General features: G+C 47.7%; 1 protein-coding gene across 6 annotated transcripts in view; it reads right to left on the bottom strand.

The window, feature by feature from the left end:
* TRAK1 (trafficking kinesin protein 1) overlaps nucleotides 1–20,371 on the bottom strand; it is a 163,448-nt gene that overhangs the window by 99,167 nt on the left and 43,910 nt on the right. For 2 of the 6 annotated variants that reach the window (XM_039837410.1, XM_039837411.1), the window contains exon 2: nucleotides 9,023–9,320. Coding sequence is in view for 3 of the 6 variants with exons in the window: in XM_039837409.1 (XP_039693343.1) it covers nucleotides 5,584–5,677 (94 nt within the window). In the remaining 3 variants the exon portion in view is untranslated. Of the gene's footprint in view, nucleotides 1–5,583; nucleotides 5,800–9,022; nucleotides 9,321–20,371 lie in introns of those variants that run through there. The other 4 variants (XM_039837414.1, XM_039837409.1, XM_039837407.1 and 1 more) reach the window with 4 other exon arrangements.

Genomic DNA, 20,371 nt, shown 5'->3' with positions numbered 1-20,371 from the left:
TACAGGCAAACTGCCCAGACTCAGACCTCAGCTCCACCACTACGTTGCGTGGCACTGCACAGGTTATTTAAGCTCTCTGTTCCTCAGTTTCCTCATCCGTAAAATGGAGATAATGATTAGATGTAGCTCACAGAGGTATGAGGTGTGACTGCCAGCCTCCGAGATGGCCCCCCGTGATCCTCGCCTGCCCTGTGTGGCACCCACCCACACTGAACCATGGCTAGCCTGCGAGTCCCAGAGGCTAGAAAGGAAGTGACTACGTGACTTCTGAGGCTAGGTGGCAAAGACACTGGAGTTCCCACTTCAGTCTCACTCTCTGATTACTCACCCTGTGAGAAGCCAGCTGCCGCGGCCAAGCCCCAGCCCCAGCCCCAGCCCCAGGCAAGTTTTCATCTTTTTGCAAATAACAGCTTTATCGAGATATAATTTACAATCCATAAAATTCATCTGTTAAAGTATACAAGTAGGTTTCAGTATATTCACAGAGTTATACAATCATCGACATTATCCAGTTTTAGAGTATCACCCCGAAAAGAAACTGTGCACCCACAAGCAGTTGCTCTCCATCCTCCCGGCTCCCAGTCCCCAGCAACTACCAATCTACTTTCCAACTCTATGGATTTGCCTGCTCTGGACATTTCACATGTGATCTTTTGTGTCTGGCTTCTTTCACTCGGCATCCTGTTTTCAAGGCGCATCTATGTTGTGGCATGTATCAGTACTTCATTCCTTTTTATTGCTGGTCAACATTCCATGGTATGGATATACCACACTTTACTGATCCATTCATTGAGGGATGAATGTCTAGGTTGCTGCTACTTTTGGGGAATTGTGAATTGTGCTGCTTGGAACATTTACACAAAAGGTTTTGTGTGAACTTCTGTTTTCATTACTCTTGGGTATATAACTAGGAGTAGAACTAGTAAGTCACATGGTAACTGTGTGTAAACTTCTGAGGAACTGCCAGACAGCTTTCCACAGTGGCAAGCTTCCATCCTACATGTGACATCATGAGAGACCCTGAGCCAGAGCCACCCAGCTAAGCTACTCCTAAACTCCTGACCCTCAGAAATATGTGAGACTATAGATGTTTGTTGTTGTAAGCTGCCAAGATTTGGGGAAGTTTGTTACACACACCCATAGATAACTAAGACATGAGAATTAAATGAAGTTAGTTATCAAAGGTACTTAGGACAATGTCAATAAACAGTTAAGCGCTCTGACAATGTTAGCTATTATCATCATTTTCAATACCCTCCCACCACAGGGCCTTTGCTCATACTGTTTTCACTGCTTGGAGTGCTCCTTCTCTCCTGTCTCCAACCCTGTCCACTCCTACATATCCTTCAGGTTTCTGTTACATACTGCTTTCCTACAGGAGCCTTCTTGAATATGCCACTTCAGAAATCCTCCTTACACAATCTCTAAACATCCTGTACTTCTATGAATATCAAGCAGTCATAGTTAAATAGAAATTTGTGTAACTATTTTTAAGACATTTTGCCTCTTCTGGAATATAAAAGAATCTCAAGCTGGCACACTGCCCTATCCTCCGTACACACAATGGAAACTCAACAATACCCCTTAAAGGCCAACAACCCACTAGAAAAATATGCAAAGACAAAAACAGGCTGTTTGCAGAAATGAGACACAGCAGAAAGGAAGCACAGATGCAATTGTAACTTAAAAGATACAAAATAAATTGAAATATCATTTTTCGTGACTATCTGATTAACCAAGATGAAAAGGATTGATAATGCCCAGAAACTTAATGGGTAGTAGGCACTTAATGGGCACAGGCTCTCTGTAGGGCAGTCTTGTGTGAAGCACATACACCAAATCCTAAATGAACTTTCCCTGTCAGCTGGCACACATGTAGGACACAGACGTGCAAGAAAGTTCCTTAGAGGACTGTTAAAAAGCAAAAACTGGAAACAACTTAAAGCATCCTTCAAGAGAAGACTGCCGAAAACAGTGGTAGCTTCTTGGACCTTGAGTGGCTAGTGTGGTCAGCTGTCTTTGTAGCTGGCACCTTCACAGCAATCCTCACTGCAGAGGCAGAGCCTGACAGCTCGTCATTCATCCCAGTGAGGCCGCGGCCACACGGCTACAACTGAAACCCAGGTTCCACGATTTTACTTTCTCCTTTACGTTGAGGTAAGGCATGACATCGGTTCTGTTACAATTATGTGTTTAGGAAAACTAGTTATCTATTATTTTCAGAATAACAAAGGAGGAATTACAAGATACGTGTTATAAAAAAAGAACATCATGTCTTCTAGGATTGAGAACTGCTGGATGCAATTCATAAATGGTAATGGAACAGCCACACAATGGGAGACTACGCAGCTATTTTAAAGAATAAGGTAGTATCATAGGTACTATAATAAAACAACTTACATAATACTGTTAAATTTTTTTAATGCAGACTCGGGGTATATGATATGGTCCCACTTGTGTTTTTTTAGAAAACAAATGATGTGCATAAATTTTGGTAAAAGAATTTTGTGCGCAAGTTTTCTGAAATGATTTTAAAGTCTGTTAAACTGTATAGATGGCAGAGCGAGAATCACTCTGCATCGACTATGCTTTGACACATCTTCAAGTTTTACTGTTTACGTGTGTTATCTTTATAACTTTCAACCTTAGTTAAATGAAATTACTAAAAAAGGAAAACTCAGAATGAAGGAAGTTAACTTAAATAGGGCCAGAAAACAACACTCCTGGGTCCAAACCCCAAGGGCCCGTTTTACACGAGATGACAAGCCACTTCTCTCTGTGCCTCCTTACAAGTGTGGGTGACAATGGTACCCACCTGGCAGGGCTGTGCTGGGGACAGAAGGTGTCCCTGGCATTTGTCAAACGTGATTCTGGGTGTTTCCATGAGAAGGTTTTTGAATGATTAACATTTAAATCGGTAGACGGAGTAACTCAGGTTGCTCTCTCTAATGTGGGTGGGCCTCGTCCAATCAGTTGAAGGTCTGAAGAGCATACAGAGGCCGACCGGCCCCCATGCAGGACAGGATGCCTCCTGCCTGACTGCCCCTGTGCTGACATCGGCATTTCCCTGCCTTTGGACTCAAAATGAAACAATGGCTCTTCCTAGGTCACAAGCCTGCTGGTCTTTGGACCTACTACAGATCGTGGGACCTGTCAGCCTCCATAACCATGCGAGCCAACTGCTTATCATAAATCACTTTACATATACTTATATGCCTTGTTGGTTGTTTCTCTGGAGAGCCCTGACGAACACAGGATTTATGAAATCTGATTCATTCCAGCTCTAATTACAGTTATAAAATTTCAGTTCGTTATAGTTTCAGTTTGATTTGTCCACTTGTCAAAGTTCACACAAGAGCAAGGGTCAGAGAACACAGACCAAGCTCCTCATAGGGCCATGAGTCCCAGCGCCACCAGAGAACCATGTGGCCAGGGGTACGTCCGAACCCACCTTCGAGGCCTGATTCTGGCAGTGGCATACCCTGCACCGTCTCTCAGCAAATCCCTGGAAAGCCCCTACAACAGAATTTGGCTGCTAATTGCAGAGACCCACATCTGGCCCCTTAGCCAGCAACTGCCTCTGAACCCTGGTCTGGTCACAGGGTTCACAGAGTTGAAAACAGAGTTCCTTGACGAAGCGCGTGTGCTTCGGAAGTGACGGTCACTCCCATTCTTGCAAATCAAAGTAATTTAAAATCTATTATGAAAACTTAGCATCGAAAGGAACACCCTTAGGAATGCTATTTGTGCTCTGAAGTCCTGCGAAGCACCCCTGATTAATTCTCTAATAACATTACTCTTTAATTTTATTATAATTTATTATTTGCCAGCTTCCTAAAATGGTTTCAAGTGGGCAAAGATGATCACAAATACATTAAAGACGTTTCAAATTCAGAAAGAAAACCAATTAGAAGGAGGATAAAAATGTATCAAGCACCTGAAACTGTAGCCCGGCAACTGCATGTCAAGAATCTCACTAATGCATTTTAACGAAATGTTGTAATTTGTGTCAAAAACCCTGTGTGATACATATTCTACTCACTCACCTAATGAGGAATGGAGGGGAAGTGAGATCAGCTGGTAACTCCTCAAATCATTTAGGGCACGTTTAAAGGAAGTGAATGCTTTTGTGTTTTTGCTAAAGAGTAAATGTTAGCTCTAGAAATCAGCGTAATAGAGCCCCCTCCCACATTAAAGTTACAAAAACAAATCAGCTATTAAACAGGGGATTCCAGTAAGAGAAGGAGCAAAAAACATTTCTAAGTTACAAATTTAGAAAAAAATGATCATGTCTTAGATTCTAATTCACATCTTACACTCTGTGAAAGAAAGAATAGTTCACTGTTCATTCTTTTCTGTTTCATTTAGCCAAATAAGTACCATTTAGATGATAAAGTTTTGATAGAAAACACATTAAAAATTTTGTACTGAACAGGAACTGATAAGCAAGACCTTTAATTTAACTCATAAAAGAAGGTCATAATATTTTATTTGAGAATGTTTTCAGTCAATGAATCCTTGAGTTTAATGGCTTAAATTAGTAAGAGAAAAGGAACAAATCCTAAATGATGGCCCTGTGAAGAAGACAGCTCAGGCAGGACTGCTCCTAGAAGCATAGCTGGAGCCACTGTCACTGGGGTCATGGCTAGTCATTCACACCTCTGCCCACCTTCAAGGCTCTGGGGGTGAGGCCAGTTGTCCTCGATGGACCCCAGCAAAAAAAGCTGGCCATGAAGAGCTGCTGGCTGAACAGAACTATTGAACAAGCCAACAGGCTTACACGTGAACACACATCCATCACGCCTCCATAATTGTCTCTCATCCAAAATTCCGTATCTCCTGACCCCTAAAAGTGACTGGACTGGGACGAGAGGAAACTCACGCCTCCTAGGAATCCACTGGTTTGTGGCCCAGACAGCAATAGGCAGGACAGACACCAGATGGGTCATCAACAGTCAGATCCTCATCAGCTCAGAGGAAGTGAAGAGAAACGCCAGCCCCAGCCCCTCGGCGGGTGAGACAAGCCAGAGTAGAACCGATGAGCAAACTCTCCATCTCTGGAGTGTGGGCGGGAGGTACAGGGCCAGGCACATTTAGTAAAGAAGAAAAAAAGGAACTGAGTACAGAAAAGAGGGAAGGAGACATTGTCTGACCCTGTTCTTTACTTTCTGACAACATCCTTGTTGACCGAGACACTAGGCGAGGTTCTAAGAAACCAGGATAAAGACACAGGATTATGAAAACTGCAGAGTTGGAGAGACCAGAGGGGGCCTTAGAGACCCTGTCAGCCCCTGTGAAAAATTTTGAAAGGAAAGGGAGTGAGAATCCGGCAGACCTGCTGCTCATGACCCCATGTCACTTGCCTCCTCTGAGCCCGGATGACAGATGAGGAGCAAGCAACCTCCCAGGTCCCTGCGCTCTGCCTATCGACGATTCAATGCTGCCATTTCCCTACCACGTGTCCACAGACGACCTGGCAAGCAGAACAGAGCCAGAGAGAAATGACATCCCCCCATGCTATCTTCTCCTTTCGGGCCACACCACAAAGGACACAAACAGCAGCCACGCAGCAAACACACTTACCACACGAGTTTGTCCGAATATGCTGCTTGCCTTGGCAGAGTCCTGGCAGGGGCTGGGCCCCTACGGGCTGCCGGAACTGAAACACCAATGCCATGTGCAGAAATAAACTCCAAAGGCTACTCAGAGAGAGAAGAGATTCTTCTCCATGAGAGCCCAGCCAGGCAGTCGCTGGGCACAGCCACCCTCCCACGCCTTCCTCAGCACTTTTTCTGAGTTTGCTTGTTGGGGCAAATCCTAAGATTGTAAGCTGCCCTGGCCGCACAGATGAGTTACGTAACTCCAGGCAACCCAGGCACCCTATCGGCTCATCTTGTAAAACCACCCCAAACAGAAAATGACGCGCCCGAAAATGTGATATCCCCAGGTTGGGGGGTAGCGGGGAACAGGGCTTTGTGATGGGCATTTGGCTTCGCCTTAAAATTAAAGAGAACAAAAAGTCTGCTGTTCATTTCAGCGCTGGGAACTGGGAGTGCAGCGTCTTTATCGGAGGCCGGATGCCAAGAGGTCTCCCAGGACTGCCCTTGGCAAAGCCCTTGGAGTCCGCCCATGCCTCCTCGGGGACACTAAGGTACTTTTTCATTTTGTCTCTTCCTCTCAGTGACCACCTAACGAGACTTGACCTTGAGCATGATCGGCACCGTCTGGCTGCCCAGCACCTTGAAGGCACAGTCCTGCCTGTGTTCACCTTCCTGTTAACTGAGCCGCAGCCAAACGTGATAGCACTGAGCTCTGCCCCTCAGCTGTCCTGCGGTGCCTCCCAGTAAAGAACCCCCAGCAGCTACCATGTCCTACAGGGCCTGAGGCTTCAGCAGTGCGCTCTGCCATTCCTGTGCCCTGGGTTGTCACGTTCAGAGAAAGTAAAACTGCTTTAACAGGCTGGGCGTTTCCTGCATTTTGCTGGCACAGACGCCATGAGAATCTCAGGGATTAGTTCACAGGTGTAGACAAAAGAAGACGCAGTTGGGACACTGCCACCTCCAGGAGGCCCTTCTGATCTTCCCTCATTCTTTCCCCTCCGAGGCTCAGCCAGGCACCCTCCTTGGCGCGCTCCTGTGTGCCCACGCTCATCACTCATCTGTCTCCCCAACCAGACTGCACTCCTGAGTGGCAAAGAACACGTGCCCCGGGGTCATGACCTGGATGCAAGCCCCACCCCTCAGAGCTCAGGGATCTTAGGCAGGATGCTGAACCATCCGTGATTTTGTCTCTTTACTTGTAAAAAAAGGGATAACAGTCCCCACTTCATGGGGATGCAGCAATTATTAGATACGACAATTTATTCAACAATTTGTTCATCCAGCAAATGTTTACCAAGCACCGGCCACAAGCAGGTGCTATTTCAATCACTGGGATTCAGGGACGCACAAAGTCCTTGCCCTGGGGACTGGGGGTGGGGGGTTAGGGGGGTGGTTACGTACAAAGCAAGTATGGCCGACAAAATACAAACACAGTAGGTCGCTCGCGGCTAAGTCTGGGAAGAAAAATAAAGTGGAACAGGAAGATGGGGGAAGGTAAGGCTCTTTATGTAGGGTGGTCACGTTTCTAACAAAATGCCACCTGGAGAAAGTGAAGAGGGATCGTGAGGACGTCGGGGCTTAAGGGGACCCACAAGGACAAGGGCCCCGAGGAGGGATGTTCCTGTGTGCCCAAGGACGAGCAAGACGGCCAGCACGCCTGGAGTGGAGACAGGTCAGAGAGACAGGGCAAGCCCCATCGCCTAGACCCTCCGTCCTTCAGACAGGAGCCGCTGGAGGTCTGGAGCAGAAGAGTCAAACCATCTGACTTTGCACTTAGAAAGCCTCTCTCATGGCTGGGTGGAGAACGAGTCACACAGAGGCAGGTGGGGAGGCAGGAGGCCCAAGCAATAACCCGAGTGTGAGATGGAGGTGGCCTGGACCAGGGAAGCTGCTGTGGAGCCGCTGAGAAACAGTCCAGTTCTGGACACACTGTGAAGAGAGAGAGAACCAATGGGCATCCCAGCAAACTGGAGTATGAAAAAGATGCAGAGGTCCTGGATGCCTCCTGGGTTTTTGGCCTGGATAAGGTGCCCGTCCTCTATAAAGACAGGAAAGACCACACGGAGAGCAGGTGGAGGTGGAAACCAGGAGTTCATTTTTTGGCCACATGAGTTTGAGATGCCTATTAGGTACCCAAGTGAAAATGGTGTATGTGGAGTTAGACCCACCCATCTGGCCTTCAGGGTGAGGGTCCAGTCTGAGGACAAGAACAAGAGAGTGGTCAGTGCAGAGGCAGATTTGGGTTCCTGGTGACTGGGTGAGATCACCTGGGGGCTGGCAGGGCTGAGCCCCAGGCCCTCCGGCATCCCCTGGACTGAACGAGGCCATCAGTGCTGAGTGAACGGTGGGGTCACGAGCCTGCTTGCACCAAACGCAGTACAGCAAAGGGGGGAAAGAAACCAAGAGGAGCAGAGATGCGGGCATTCACTGCGAAGAAAGCGAAGGGTTTTTTTTAAGAAGGGAGAGACCAGGAAAAATCCGTGAGGACACAGCAGAGAGGGGAGACGTCGGGACTGTGTCCGTCAGTGAGCGGAGTGGGATTCCGTGCACAGGTGCAAGGAGGGTCACTCGGGGGACCAGGAGCTCAGCACAGGGGCCGAGCACCCAGGCTGGGATCTCCACCGTCGCTGGGACCCTCTGTACCCAGGAGACTCCTGACACACAGGAGGCCCTCAGCGCTTAACTGGTGAGATCGAACAATGACCAGCCACTGGAAGCAAATACGTGTAATTTAAAGTGTCATTAAGCATTATTTCAGATAGGAGGACAAAAGCAAACGCTGCAGACGGAAATGAGAACTAGGGCAAACTCTGATAGGAACGCAAGTGGATTTAATTATAATTATGTCCCTGCTGTCACCCTGCACATCATCCTACTCCGTCCCCACTCAGAGCCCTCTTCTGCACTGGCTCCAAGCACCTGTCTCCACGATCCCTCAGGAAAAGGAAGCAAGCAAGGGCTGTAGCACGATGACCTTGAGCAGGAGATGTTGCCAGCACACTGGGAGGTGATTAACCCTGATCCTGGGACACTGGAAGGTGCGACTGACACAGGCATCTGCAAGAACTGATGATGTCTGTGCAAATCTTGACAGTGCACAAAGGGCGCTGCATGTAGTTCTCATTTCTGCACCCCCAACGCCACTGATTTCCATCATACCCTCTTGTGTCTGAAGAGACTGAGCCTCAGAGCATCGCTATGGCCACGCATGCCGCTTGGGGTTCGATATTCCCATCTTTAACCATCATGGCAATGTTATGAAGTGCTGTCTTCATCTCAGACAGGTCCGGTTCTAGGTGGCCAGTCTCATGATCCGATTCCAAAGCTCACACTCTTTGGTGGTCCCTCCCCACCCCATATATCCCTCCCCCAGTCCTTGCTCCCTCCCACCCTCCCTCCCTGGCAGCGAAAGGCCCCCATACCGGTGATGGTGCAGGCATCCCGGTACCCTCTGCAGCTGGGAGCATCTTCCACAGCCTCGCTTACATAGTGCTCCTCAGGGATGCCCGGGCTGCAGGCTAGGACTGCATGGCTGCACACCTCCGAAGCGGGCACAGAGTTGGCCAAAGTGTCGTCGTGCAGAGCTGTGGCGTCCAGCTTGGCAAGTTTCACGGGGAGGTGCCCACTGCCATCGGGGGCCCCGCTGCTGGAGTCTGGCACAGTTGGGCGGACGGCCCCCAGGAGGTCTCGCACACCAGCAGGGCCTTCTTAACGGGGAATCTACGAGACAATCCAGAGAGAGGAGCACAGTTACTTAGCGTCTGGAAAAAAACGGACAAAATCTTTCAAAGGGCCCCAAGATGATGTGAGTACAAGCTGCAAATTCTGAAAACTGTTTCCTTCACACCAAGCTATTATCAATCACATTCCTCAGTTTCCATGAAAGGACTGCAGTGAAGCTCCATTCAAATAATCAGGTATCGATACAGACCAATATATGGAGCACATGGCTTCATTTACTGTCTTGGAACCTGCCTTGGAGCAGCACTAAGCGAATAAACTGGACCACAGCTAAAATGATGACCCTGAAGTAAGGAAATCCAGGACACAGGGAAGCCACATCGAGCGTCAGAAGAGCTGTGTGTGTGCGTTTTGTGCAAGACGCACATGGATCTATTTTTACAGGATTCATATATGTTTTTATTTGCACACTGAATTACGTAAGATGCAATGTCTCTCTTAAACCCTTTCAACCACAATACATTCTCAACTGTCCAAGAACTTTAAGACATGCCCCTACCTTAAGCTATGGCAAGAAATTAGGGGGCTCCCTTTAAGAATAAGATGACAACTACGAACCTTATTCCAAAGAAGAAATATCTGTAATTTCAGGAAAACCAGCTCATTCACAGGCTCTGGGATATCCAAGGACAGCAGGTTAAGACTCTAGGAAGCCTGAGAAACATTCTCTAGCACAATGGTACTCAAAGTTGTGGCCTGAGAACCCCTGGGGTACCCTGACCCCAGTTTAACAGGTCCATTAGGTCAAAACAATTTTCTAAGGTACTTTCGCTCTCATTCTCTCGTGGATGTACAATGGAGTTTTCCGGACACTGCATGACTTGGGATGGTGCCCTTGCTCTGATGGCTCCTTAACAGAATGAGTACTTCTGTTTCCTTATGGTTTAAAATCTTCTGTTTTGATTTCTAATATAATATATGTGAATCAACATAACACATAGGAACAAAAAGCTCTTTGGGATCCTCAATAATCTTTAAGGGGTCCTGAGACCAACAAAGTTTGAGAAATTACTTCTCTGGTATATGATGCATTTACAGTTCGTTTTTTTAAAATAAGAAAACAAAAAGAGGTTTTCTTTTTTGTTTGTTTGTTTGTTTGTTTTGACATAGTGTGGTGAGTCCGAAAGAAAACTATAGCCCCGAATCTGTGACATTTTCCCTTAGTAAGAGGTTATTTGCTAAAATCGAATTCAGCTTAGTTGATGAACTTCCTGCCCTCATTAAAATGAACACATAAATATAAGACAGGAAGGGGGTGGGGAAGCCTTTATATCCCAGGTGGAAGTGAAAGATACAGAGAGATAAGATAGTATTGTAAGATCTAGTCAGTGATTGACTACAGACAAATGGCTCAGCCACCTGAAGAAGGAAAAAGGGAAGGAAGGAAGGAAGGAAGGGAAGGAAGGGAAGGAAGGGAAGGAAATAAAATACGAAGGAAGGAAGGAATAAATAATAGAAATAGGAAGGAAATGGCACCAGAAAGAGAGATATAGGGAAGAAAGAAGAAGGAAAGGAAAAGAAGGAAGGAAAGAAGGAAGGAAGGAAGGAAAGGAAGGAAGGAAGGAAGGAAGAAGAAGAAGGAAGGAAGGAAGGAAGGAAGGAAGGAAGGAAGAAGAAGAGCGAGCCTAGACCTCCCAAGCAGAAAAACACTGTGAGTGTCAGAGGCCTGGGGAGGTAGATTGCAAGAACTCCAGTGAACCAACTAAGCTATTGTTACGTGCAGAGACAACAGAGAGACACTGTCAGATATGCAAAAATCTTAAAGACCCCAGACTGGGAAAACCTCCAGGTATGCCGACTGACCAGGCCCTGGGGCTCTCGCTAAGGAACGGATCAAGGTACAGAACTCAGGTGAGGAAGACATTTGCTAAAGTAAGAATGGCAGGGCCCAAGCAGGAACACTTAGAATTAATGTCCAGAAAATGTGCATCACTCACGAACCTGGAGCAAATAGTTCCCCCCGCCCCCCCAAAATGGGCAAAGGATACAAAGATTTTCTCTCATCGAAATCATTTTACCATTCTCCTCCCCACAAAAAGAAATCACGAACACCAAATAGTTTAAGGAAACTTAATAGTAATCAAAAAATTATCTGTATCCGATTGACAAAGATATAAAAATTATAACAATTTGGCAAGAGTTTTAAGGAACTCATAATTTTACGCACTACTTGGCACGAGGGGCTGGTAATAAATTCAGGACAGCCTGGCCAAATGAATGTGGCTCTTTGGCCTGAGTACGCATGGGCCAAGGTCCCTCATCACAGTGAAACACTAAGAACCTAAGGTGCCACAGGCAGATCGAGTCAGTTAAGGTGCAGCCACTGACACGTCAACTATGCGGCTGTGAAAAGGAAGTTTCAGAGCAGGTGTGAATTTACTGACACAGAGAGATGTTAGATCCTGAACGAGGACTTCAAAGGGCTTTAAAACCCATTAACGCTGAACCCTCCCTTAGACCTTCTTTAGGCTGTACTTTTGTGCATGCTCCGAGATCCTCACGCAGAAGTTTGAAACACTTCCCCCCCTGGCAAAATGCCATCCTTCTACTGAAAACTAGAAAATTTCCATTCAAATAGATTTGGTTTTTTTAGAACAAAGGATCTAAAACAGAAGCGTTTCTTAAAGAGGACATCAGGCATGGATTAGACTTTATTATAAGGTGAGGGCATTGGCCTAACCCCTCCCCAACCCCTTACATCACTACTGCCCTTCTTCCTAGTTCTAAAATAAATAGTTCAAGTAAGTGTAAACACTTTCTAAAAAAAAAATGGGGGAGACATCAACAAATGCTCCCTCGAGCTTCCAGGGAGAACCGCGAGGAACCGATCCGAAGTCCAAAGTATACTTTTTGTGAGCGGCAACTCGGCAAAGCCTCGAAACCTCGAAAGGCCCTTCTTTCATTAAAAAGTGGAAGTACTCCAATTTATTTTCTCATCCCAAACCCCAGCTAAAATAATTACGTACCTAGGTGTGTGTGTCCATATGTGTACCACACTCAAGGCACAGCGTATCCCGTGACTGGTGAATTTTAATTCTCACGTGCCTTTTTTTTTGGCAAAGCAATATTTTTGTTGTATTGCGGTAAAAAACAAACAAACAAACAAACAAACAAAAAATATATATATATATAAAACGTATCACTTTTAAGTGTATAGCTCAGTAGTGTTAAGTATATTCATATCATTGGATGCACAGTTCTTTTCGTCTTGCAAAACTGAAACTCTATACCCATGAAACAACTCCCCACGTCCCCCCCGGCCAGCTTCTGGCATCCCCCATTCTGCTTTCTATCTGTGTAACATCACTGCTCTAAGTACCTCATATGAACGGACTCATACTGCTTTTGTTTTTCTGTGTCTGGATTATTTTACATAGTATGCCAAACTCGAGGTTCGTCCATATTATAGCATAAATCAGAATTTCATTCCTTTTTAAGTCTGAATAATACTCCACTGCACTGAGAAACCCCTTTTGAAAAGACCAGTCTTTAGCCCATTAAAATCAAGTGAGAAACAACCTAAATTTCTATCAATACAAAAAAAAAAGGCATCAAATGAGATAATCCATATAGGCAGTTTTACCTCTGTGCCAGGTACATAGCATATCTCAAAATAATCATTGTCGCTGACATTATAATTGCCAGATCCTTAGAACCAGATCCCTTTCTTGGTTCTACTATAATATGCATATGCCAGCATTTCTGAACCGATTTGACCGTGAAACTTTTCTCTCTGGGAGACCTAGTCACATGGCATTTATTCCATGGAGGACACTTTGGGAAAAGCTCTCAGTATCTGACACGATCGGTGCGTGTCCAGCACTCATCTCTCCCACAAGCTGAGAGCTCCTTGAAGGCGTGGGCTGGTCCTGGCGCCTGCTCGGGAACTAAATAAATACTGCAGAATAAATAATAATGAACGAAACGAGGGGTTTCGTGACTGAGGCTCTCCTGAAGCTATGAGGTTGTGTCAGTGCTTCGGAAGCTCAAACGGACACCACCGGCTGCCACCATCTCTTTCTCGGCTGGGTACTGTCTCAGTTGGGTACTGTTACCAGCCTCACTTTACAGTTGAGGAAAAAAAATGCTCAGAGAGCTTCCGTCACTCTCCAAAGGTCACAGAGCCAGGTCTGAACGGAGACAGGCGATGGGACCCCAATGCGAAAAAAGGTTCTTGGCTTGTTCTTGGTCACTTGCCAAGTGTCTCTGGCTTGCCCTCACTTTACGTATGCGGGCATTTCTGAGGCTCCACACAGGGTTCAAGAACAAAGCAGCAGCAGCCCTGGACGCTCTGTGGCTCCAGTAAACCCTGGCCGACCAAGCAAAAGGCTCCTTTCAGGCAGAGGGAACAAATGAGGCTTAAGCAGAGTGAGGGTGGATGGCCCTGAGCAATGAAAGCGCCTCTGTTTCACTTTCTGAGTTCTGCTGGGAAGCCTGCAGGAAGCAGGGATTCTTCTTAGCAGAGGAGTGAGAAATTCTGCAACCTGGTCCATTTTTTTCAGCAAAAGAGGTGCCAGGAAAAGAAGTAGGAGCAAAGTACACACGGAGGCTGCTTTGCATTCAGCTAAAAGAATCCTCCTGCCTGGAGCCCTGGGCCCTGAGGCCAGGTCGCCTGCCTCACTATCCTCAGCCCATGGTCAATGGTTCCAGGGCCCAGGCTGTCAGAGAGAGCTGGACAGGCTGCTCGAGCTTATTCCAGTTTCTTGCTGAATTCAACTTTGCTGACAAACTACAGCGTGCAAGTTCCTACGACCTCCCCCTCCAGCATGGGATTTTTGTGGCTCGGAACTTGAACTAAAACCCGAAGAACTATGTGACACTTGAGGAGACGGTGTCGCACCTCTGGGCCTGAGATGCCTCATCTGGACAAGGAAGGGACAGCCAGCATCAGCAAGCCAGCTGCCTTGCAGCTAAGACACACCAGGATCCCCAAAAGCAGGGGCAAGGGAGTGGAAGAAGGGCTTCTGCGTCCTTGTCAGCCCTTCCCCAGGTCCCCAACACTATTAGCATAAACCCTCTCCCACCCACATCCGGTGAGGTCTGGCAGGAAAGCCAAGTGATATAGCACAGACAGAGCTGCCCTTCGTGGACACGAGTCACCTATTTTCCACAGGCTAACAGGGGAGCCTCTTCTACAACAAACTCAGGGGCCATCAGGAGAAACCCAGAGCCAGACTCTAGGTTGGAGGCCCAACAGGTAACAAAGAAAAACTGGTGCTGGTTGACCCCTCCGTGGCCAGCCAGGGACCTGAGCTTTCAAAGGCTCCTTTTTCTGGGCAGAGGCATCCAATAAATTGATAGACTGTGACTTACTGTCACAGTTCAGCAATCCTGAACAAACAGGTCCAAGTACAGTAAAAGTTTTCAAAAAGGGACAAACTGTTCACCAGGATTTTATCAGTCCTCTATTGCTGCTGTGACAAATTGCCACCAATTTAGCGCCTTGAAATAACACCCATTTGTCAACTCGCAGTTCTATAGGTTAGCAATCTGGCAGGGCTGTGCTCCTCCCGGAGCTCTGGGGAAGAATCTGTATTCAAGCTTACATAAGTTGTTGGCCAAAGTCGGTTTCCTGTGGTTGCAGGACTGAGATCCCCGTTTCCCTGCGGGGGCCGGTCTTTGTTCCTGGAGGTGGCCCATGTTCCTTCTCATGCGTCCTATGAGCTCTTCGAGGCCTCTCTCCATTCCCCGCCTGTGACCCCACATCCCAGAGCAGTGCCATGTGCAAATCCTCCTCATACTTGTAACCTTTCTTCTCCTCCTGCTCCAGCTTTCCAGACCCCTCTTCTGTCCCTTCTGCTTTTAAGGGCTCGTGTGATTACACTCATAATCCAGGATAACCCCCCTATCTTCGAGTCACATAATCAGTAACCTTAATTCTATCTACAAAGTCCCTTGAAGCAGTCCTTAGATTAGTGTTTGATTAAATAACCAGTGGACAGGAGTCTTGAGGGAATGACTTCAGAATTCTACCTCCCACAATGGCCTTAGGTTCTGAAGACACAGTATACCTCAGGAGCCCCCATGTTGCCCCAAGCCAGAGTGGCCCACAGCCGCAGAGGAAGATGATTAAGATTTAACACAGGACCAGAGAGACCTGGGTTTAAGCCCAGCTCAGCCTCCACTCGCTGACTACAGCCTTTGGTCAGGTTCCAATATGTCTCCTATCCATAAAACGTGGGTACCCCCAACTGGTTGTCAAATTCCTGGCAAAAGCGGATACAGGGAAAGCAGATGGCCTGCCAGGCCTAGGTCATACCCAGTCCATGAATCAAAAGTCTCGAGACCTGCCTTTGGGATCATAAGCATTTAGCACCTGAACACACACCGGAGGCTCGTTTTTAACACGTTACTTCTTGCAGACGGTGGGTGGGTGGGTGGGTCCTAAGGGAAATGAGCTGCTCGGAACCAGGGCGAGTCCTCCAGGACCCTGACACCTGCTGGAGGCTGACTCCTTCACGAAGCGCCTTGGCTAAGGTGTAAACAGCATGGGGTCTGTCTCCCTGCTGTCTAGTCAAGGTAGTTTGTTTTCTTACCATCTTATAGCTACTTCTCTGAGCAAACCGCTGCCTGCTTTGAAGGTGATGAAACCTTCGTGGGCTGTATGGAAGCGCAGACAGCCCCAGCCCGTCTGTCATCGTAAGATGAGCTACAGGTCCGGCACTAGGCTTAGTAATTTATTACATGTGTGACCTTGTTTAAGGCTCGCCAGCCATAAAGTAATACCAGGATCTGCTTTTTACAGGAGAGGAACAGGCTGAGAGAGATTAAATAACTTGCCCAGGATTAGAACCTAGATTTGAATGGCTCCGAAGATAGTTGTGAATAACACTGAAGATGCTCACAGTCCAGTGGGGAATCACACACATTCCATGGGATCCTGGACCATGGACTATTCTCCTACATCTGTCCACTGTTTCTCAAAATAACCCTCCTGCCATAACGGGGGAAAATGAACTCAATAGCAAGACCCCACTAAGACCACTCAAGTCCACAGAACAGACATGCATACCCCAGCCAGCCCAAAGATGGGATCTGACCTCGGGGGCCATGCTGGGCTGGCGGATGGCTGACAGGCCACCCGGCAGGTCTGCGCCTCCCCTTCTCCATCACATCACTCTCCTCCCTCATCTGACCTTTCTGGCAGTCCCACCGGTCCAGGCCAGTTCCGTAAATAACTAGACAAGTAGCTAAGGAGTGGATAATAGCACAGAAAAGTTGAAGAGCTGGAGAATGCGAAGATGAGCTGCAGTTTTACGGTGATGGTGCCAGGTGGGAGAGGGAGCAAGGCCGCCAAGAAGCAGCCACCGGCCCTGCAGGACGCTGCAGCCCCCAACAGGCTTTCATATGCTTGATGCCAACGGTCCCGGAAAACAACTCTATGCCATAGCTTGGTAAAACCATTCTCCTTTCGTGAGGCAGGGGTGAGGGAAGGTTAAGTGACCGGCTCCAGGCTCCAGGTTTTATCGCAGATAGTAACAGAAGCTGGGAGGGGCAGAATTTGTTTACTCACAAAATTTTAACTATCGCTCCACCACACTGCAATTATCAGCCACTACAGCCAGAAAGTCAGAGCCACACTGGGGTAACAAAGGCACAGGGAAAAAAGACACCGTCTAATCTAAAGGATGACTGTCAGGGCATCTTGTGAACTCCTCTGAGATCCCCATGACCCCGCGTAAAGGAGGCCAGCATGGCTGGGGACAGCTGGCAGATGCTGTCACTAGAATGACTTAGGGCGTGGAATGGGGGCTGCGCTTGTACACCTGTCGTGTGTGTCTTTCCTCCCTTGCTCTCGCTTTCCTACACCCTCACGCCCACCCTCACACAGACACACACATGGGCACACACACACACGCACATGTGAAAGAAACGTCATGTTTAAGGCTAGACTGTTCGCTGGCTCCGAAGAAAGTGAATCCACAAAAATAGTTTTATTTCTTTTTCCTTTTTTCCAATCAAGAATCATTCAAAGAAAATTCCATAATTCAGGGCAACTGGAGAAAAATGACCCCAACCCAGGTGAGTCCCCAAACTCAGCCTTTTCTTTTCTAAACCTTGCACCACCAAATACACACACGCTGCCCCCAGTAAATGCCTATGAAGTGAAGACAAACCCGTTTCATCGGGCAGGTCTCATGAATGAAAACTACTGTCATGTGACCGAATTCCCCAGTGCCCCAAAATAATTCTGCTGCAACAGGCACGCTACCTTCTCAACGCCCATCCCTATCTCCAAGAATAAGGAAAACAAAAAAAGAGGCAGTGTGCTCTGACAGCCTTACGTGCTCTGACAGCCTTACGTAACAGTCCCCATCTCTCTAGCTGGTGGCAGCTGATTTACAACACGCCATAAATAGCTCCGGTCTTGCCGAGAGAGCCCAGGCAGGCAGGCTGGGCCGCGGGCCTCCTTTACAGCCTGCCTCTCTTTCTCCAACCACGGAACCTGTCCCAGCCTTCCAGCACAAAGCGAGCTCAGTGAGACCAGCTGGCCCAGGCCTAGCGCAGACATGTGTCACCTGAGAGACCCCAAAAGCTGGGCAAGACATTCAAAGCTAGGCGGTCAGTCCCTGAGAGACAACACTCCCAGGCCGGCCTAGCCAGGCTTACAGGCTTGCTCTGTGCTCCCAGACCAAGGCAGGACAAAGAGTGGCCTCCAGACACGTCATTCTGCCAGCCTGGTGGTGGCAGGCAGGATGGAGGTGGTCCTCGGCACAGCATCCTGGCTGTGTGTTCCCTGCCCCACTTCCAAACCCGATCAGAATCTCTGAAACTGTAGCAGGGGTCCCTTCACGTTCTCAGGAGTTCTGGAGGCTGGCCAAAGCCAGGGAGGGTGGCGTGAGTGGTAACCTCGCCCCAAGTCCCCGTGGAGTGGCTTGTTAGAAACCGCTGAGATGCCAGGCTGGGAAGCCATTGTTCTGAAGAGGAAAGCTTTCTCTGGGAAGAGCCAGATGTCCTAAATTAGGGATCCCTGCAGCCCCCACCGCATGTGTCATCACTTTGAAGGGCCACGGGGGTCTCTGGGGAGCAAAGACGGGGAGAAAGACAGCTGAGATCCACCGGAAGCCAAGCACGTGAGGCCTCCCCTGCCCTCCAACGTGCCTGAATCAGCAATAAACCGCGGCCAGCCGAGAACAGCGGCTGCCCAGCTGTCACACTCCAGGATCAAGGTAATATAATGACCAGAGTGAGAAAGAGGCGCAGGAACACGGGACAAGGGTTGGAGAGGGAGTGAGGGGACGAAAACAGTTCTCAGTCCATGACCCCTCAGTGGGGCCCGGCTTTCACCGCGCCACTCACTGGGAGGAGTTCGGGTTTTAAAAATCACGGTGACTCCAACAAGGCACTCATGGCTCCCAGGGACTACTCGGTGACCCTGTGCCTGGCCAGGCCTGGGTGTGTTACCCCAGAAGTGCTAACCCCAAGCTCACAGCAGCCTGTCGGATGCATCATAACCCTCTCGGAGTTGCTGATGGGAAGACGTGCTTGAAGTGTCCCATCCACACAATCCAAGAACCCAGAGATGAGGCTGGTGTGGAGCCCAAGCCTGTAATACCGCAGCACACGGCGAACACACCAATGAGTGTGTCAGGTAAACGCCAACTTAGTTCACTGTACTCTTCTCTTAACTCTTATGTAGATCTGAAGTTTTTCAGAAAAAGTCGGGGCATAAAAAGAACAATACTACATGAAAAAAAATAAGTTTTTAAGATTCTAAGATAATGTTGATTTCATGACAACTGCATTCCAAGATAATGTTGATTTCATGACAACTGCATTCCATGAAGACCATTTCGCATTGGAAAATGTTAAAAGCCACAGTAATCATGCTCGTGTATGAATCTTTATTAAAGAAAATGCAGTAATAAAAGTTTTCAGAAAAAACCCCATGTGTATTCAAAGAAATGAAAATTTAAAAAAGGGAGACTGTCTTGTTATCAAATGGGCAATTTTTTTCTACTTATAACCTTTGCTGCCAACAAGGGTGCAGGTAATGAGCTCACTGGTGGCCAGGCATGCAACAAAAGCAACTCCACTTGTAGAGTTATTTCCTAAAAGAAAAAAAATCCTAACTGTGTACACACATCACCTCTTCTCAGCATGGTATAACAGAGAAAAACTGGAAAATGAAAATGTCTAATAATGTGGATTTCAATTCAATAAAGCATAATTCATCCACATAACAGATCTGTATACTTCTCGCCAAAGCACCATTCCTAATAACACTGCAGAGAAACACACGGTGGGCAAGAGGAGATGCTTGGAACAGACAGAGTGGGGAAAGGGCAGATCACAAAAAGGTATGGAATATGGTGTCTCCGTTTCCATAAAAAAATGAGACACATACAAATATAAGCATATTTCCAGCAGACTTTCCTCTTCACGGGCACCCCATCCCCACACCCTATCCCCACACACAGAACTACACCCGACAGTCCTGTTACTTGTCCTTATCAGGTCCCCGGCTGTCCCCCAACAAAGCGATCCAGCCCTCGCCCCCTGGTGGTGGGTGAGCTGCACCATCCTACCCGCCCACACTTTTACTCAGCCCGGACATGAGCACACTTCCTCACCAGGCACAAATGCATTTCCGCAAGCGCTTCCGCTACAAGCTCATGTCCCCTCTGGGAGCAGAAAGACACAGTCAGCATCAGTCACTGTGTGATGTTAGGCAGGTTGGTTAATCTCTACGAGCCTCGGTGTCTTCATTTATAAGATGGGAAGTAATAACAGCACCTAACAGTGTGGGACTGTTGTAAGGAGGAAATGAGATGATACACTGAAGCAGAGTGTACTCTAGAGCTCAGTAAGTGACAGCTCTGCTCAGACCTCTGAGGAAACACCCAAGGGAGTTAATCCATTGAGGAAATGGGGACCCTTTTTCAACAGCCATTTTCCTGCAATCAGGCTATACGAAAAGTTCAAGCACACATGGTTCATATTACATGTCTCATATTGTATGGGCAGAACATTAAAATACTCATTTCTGCATATTGTGTTTGTTCACTGCTGAGTCCTCAGTGCCCGGA

Source organism: Pteropus medius, unplaced genomic scaffold, assembly GCF_902729225.1.
Source record: "Pteropus medius unplaced genomic scaffold, Ma_sr-lr_union100, whole genome shotgun sequence".
Taxonomy (NCBI): Eukaryota; Metazoa; Chordata; class Mammalia; order Chiroptera; family Pteropodidae; genus Pteropus; species Pteropus medius.
The sequence above is the reverse complement of the archived record's forward strand: the minus strand, read 5'-3'. Positions and strand labels throughout refer to the sequence as shown.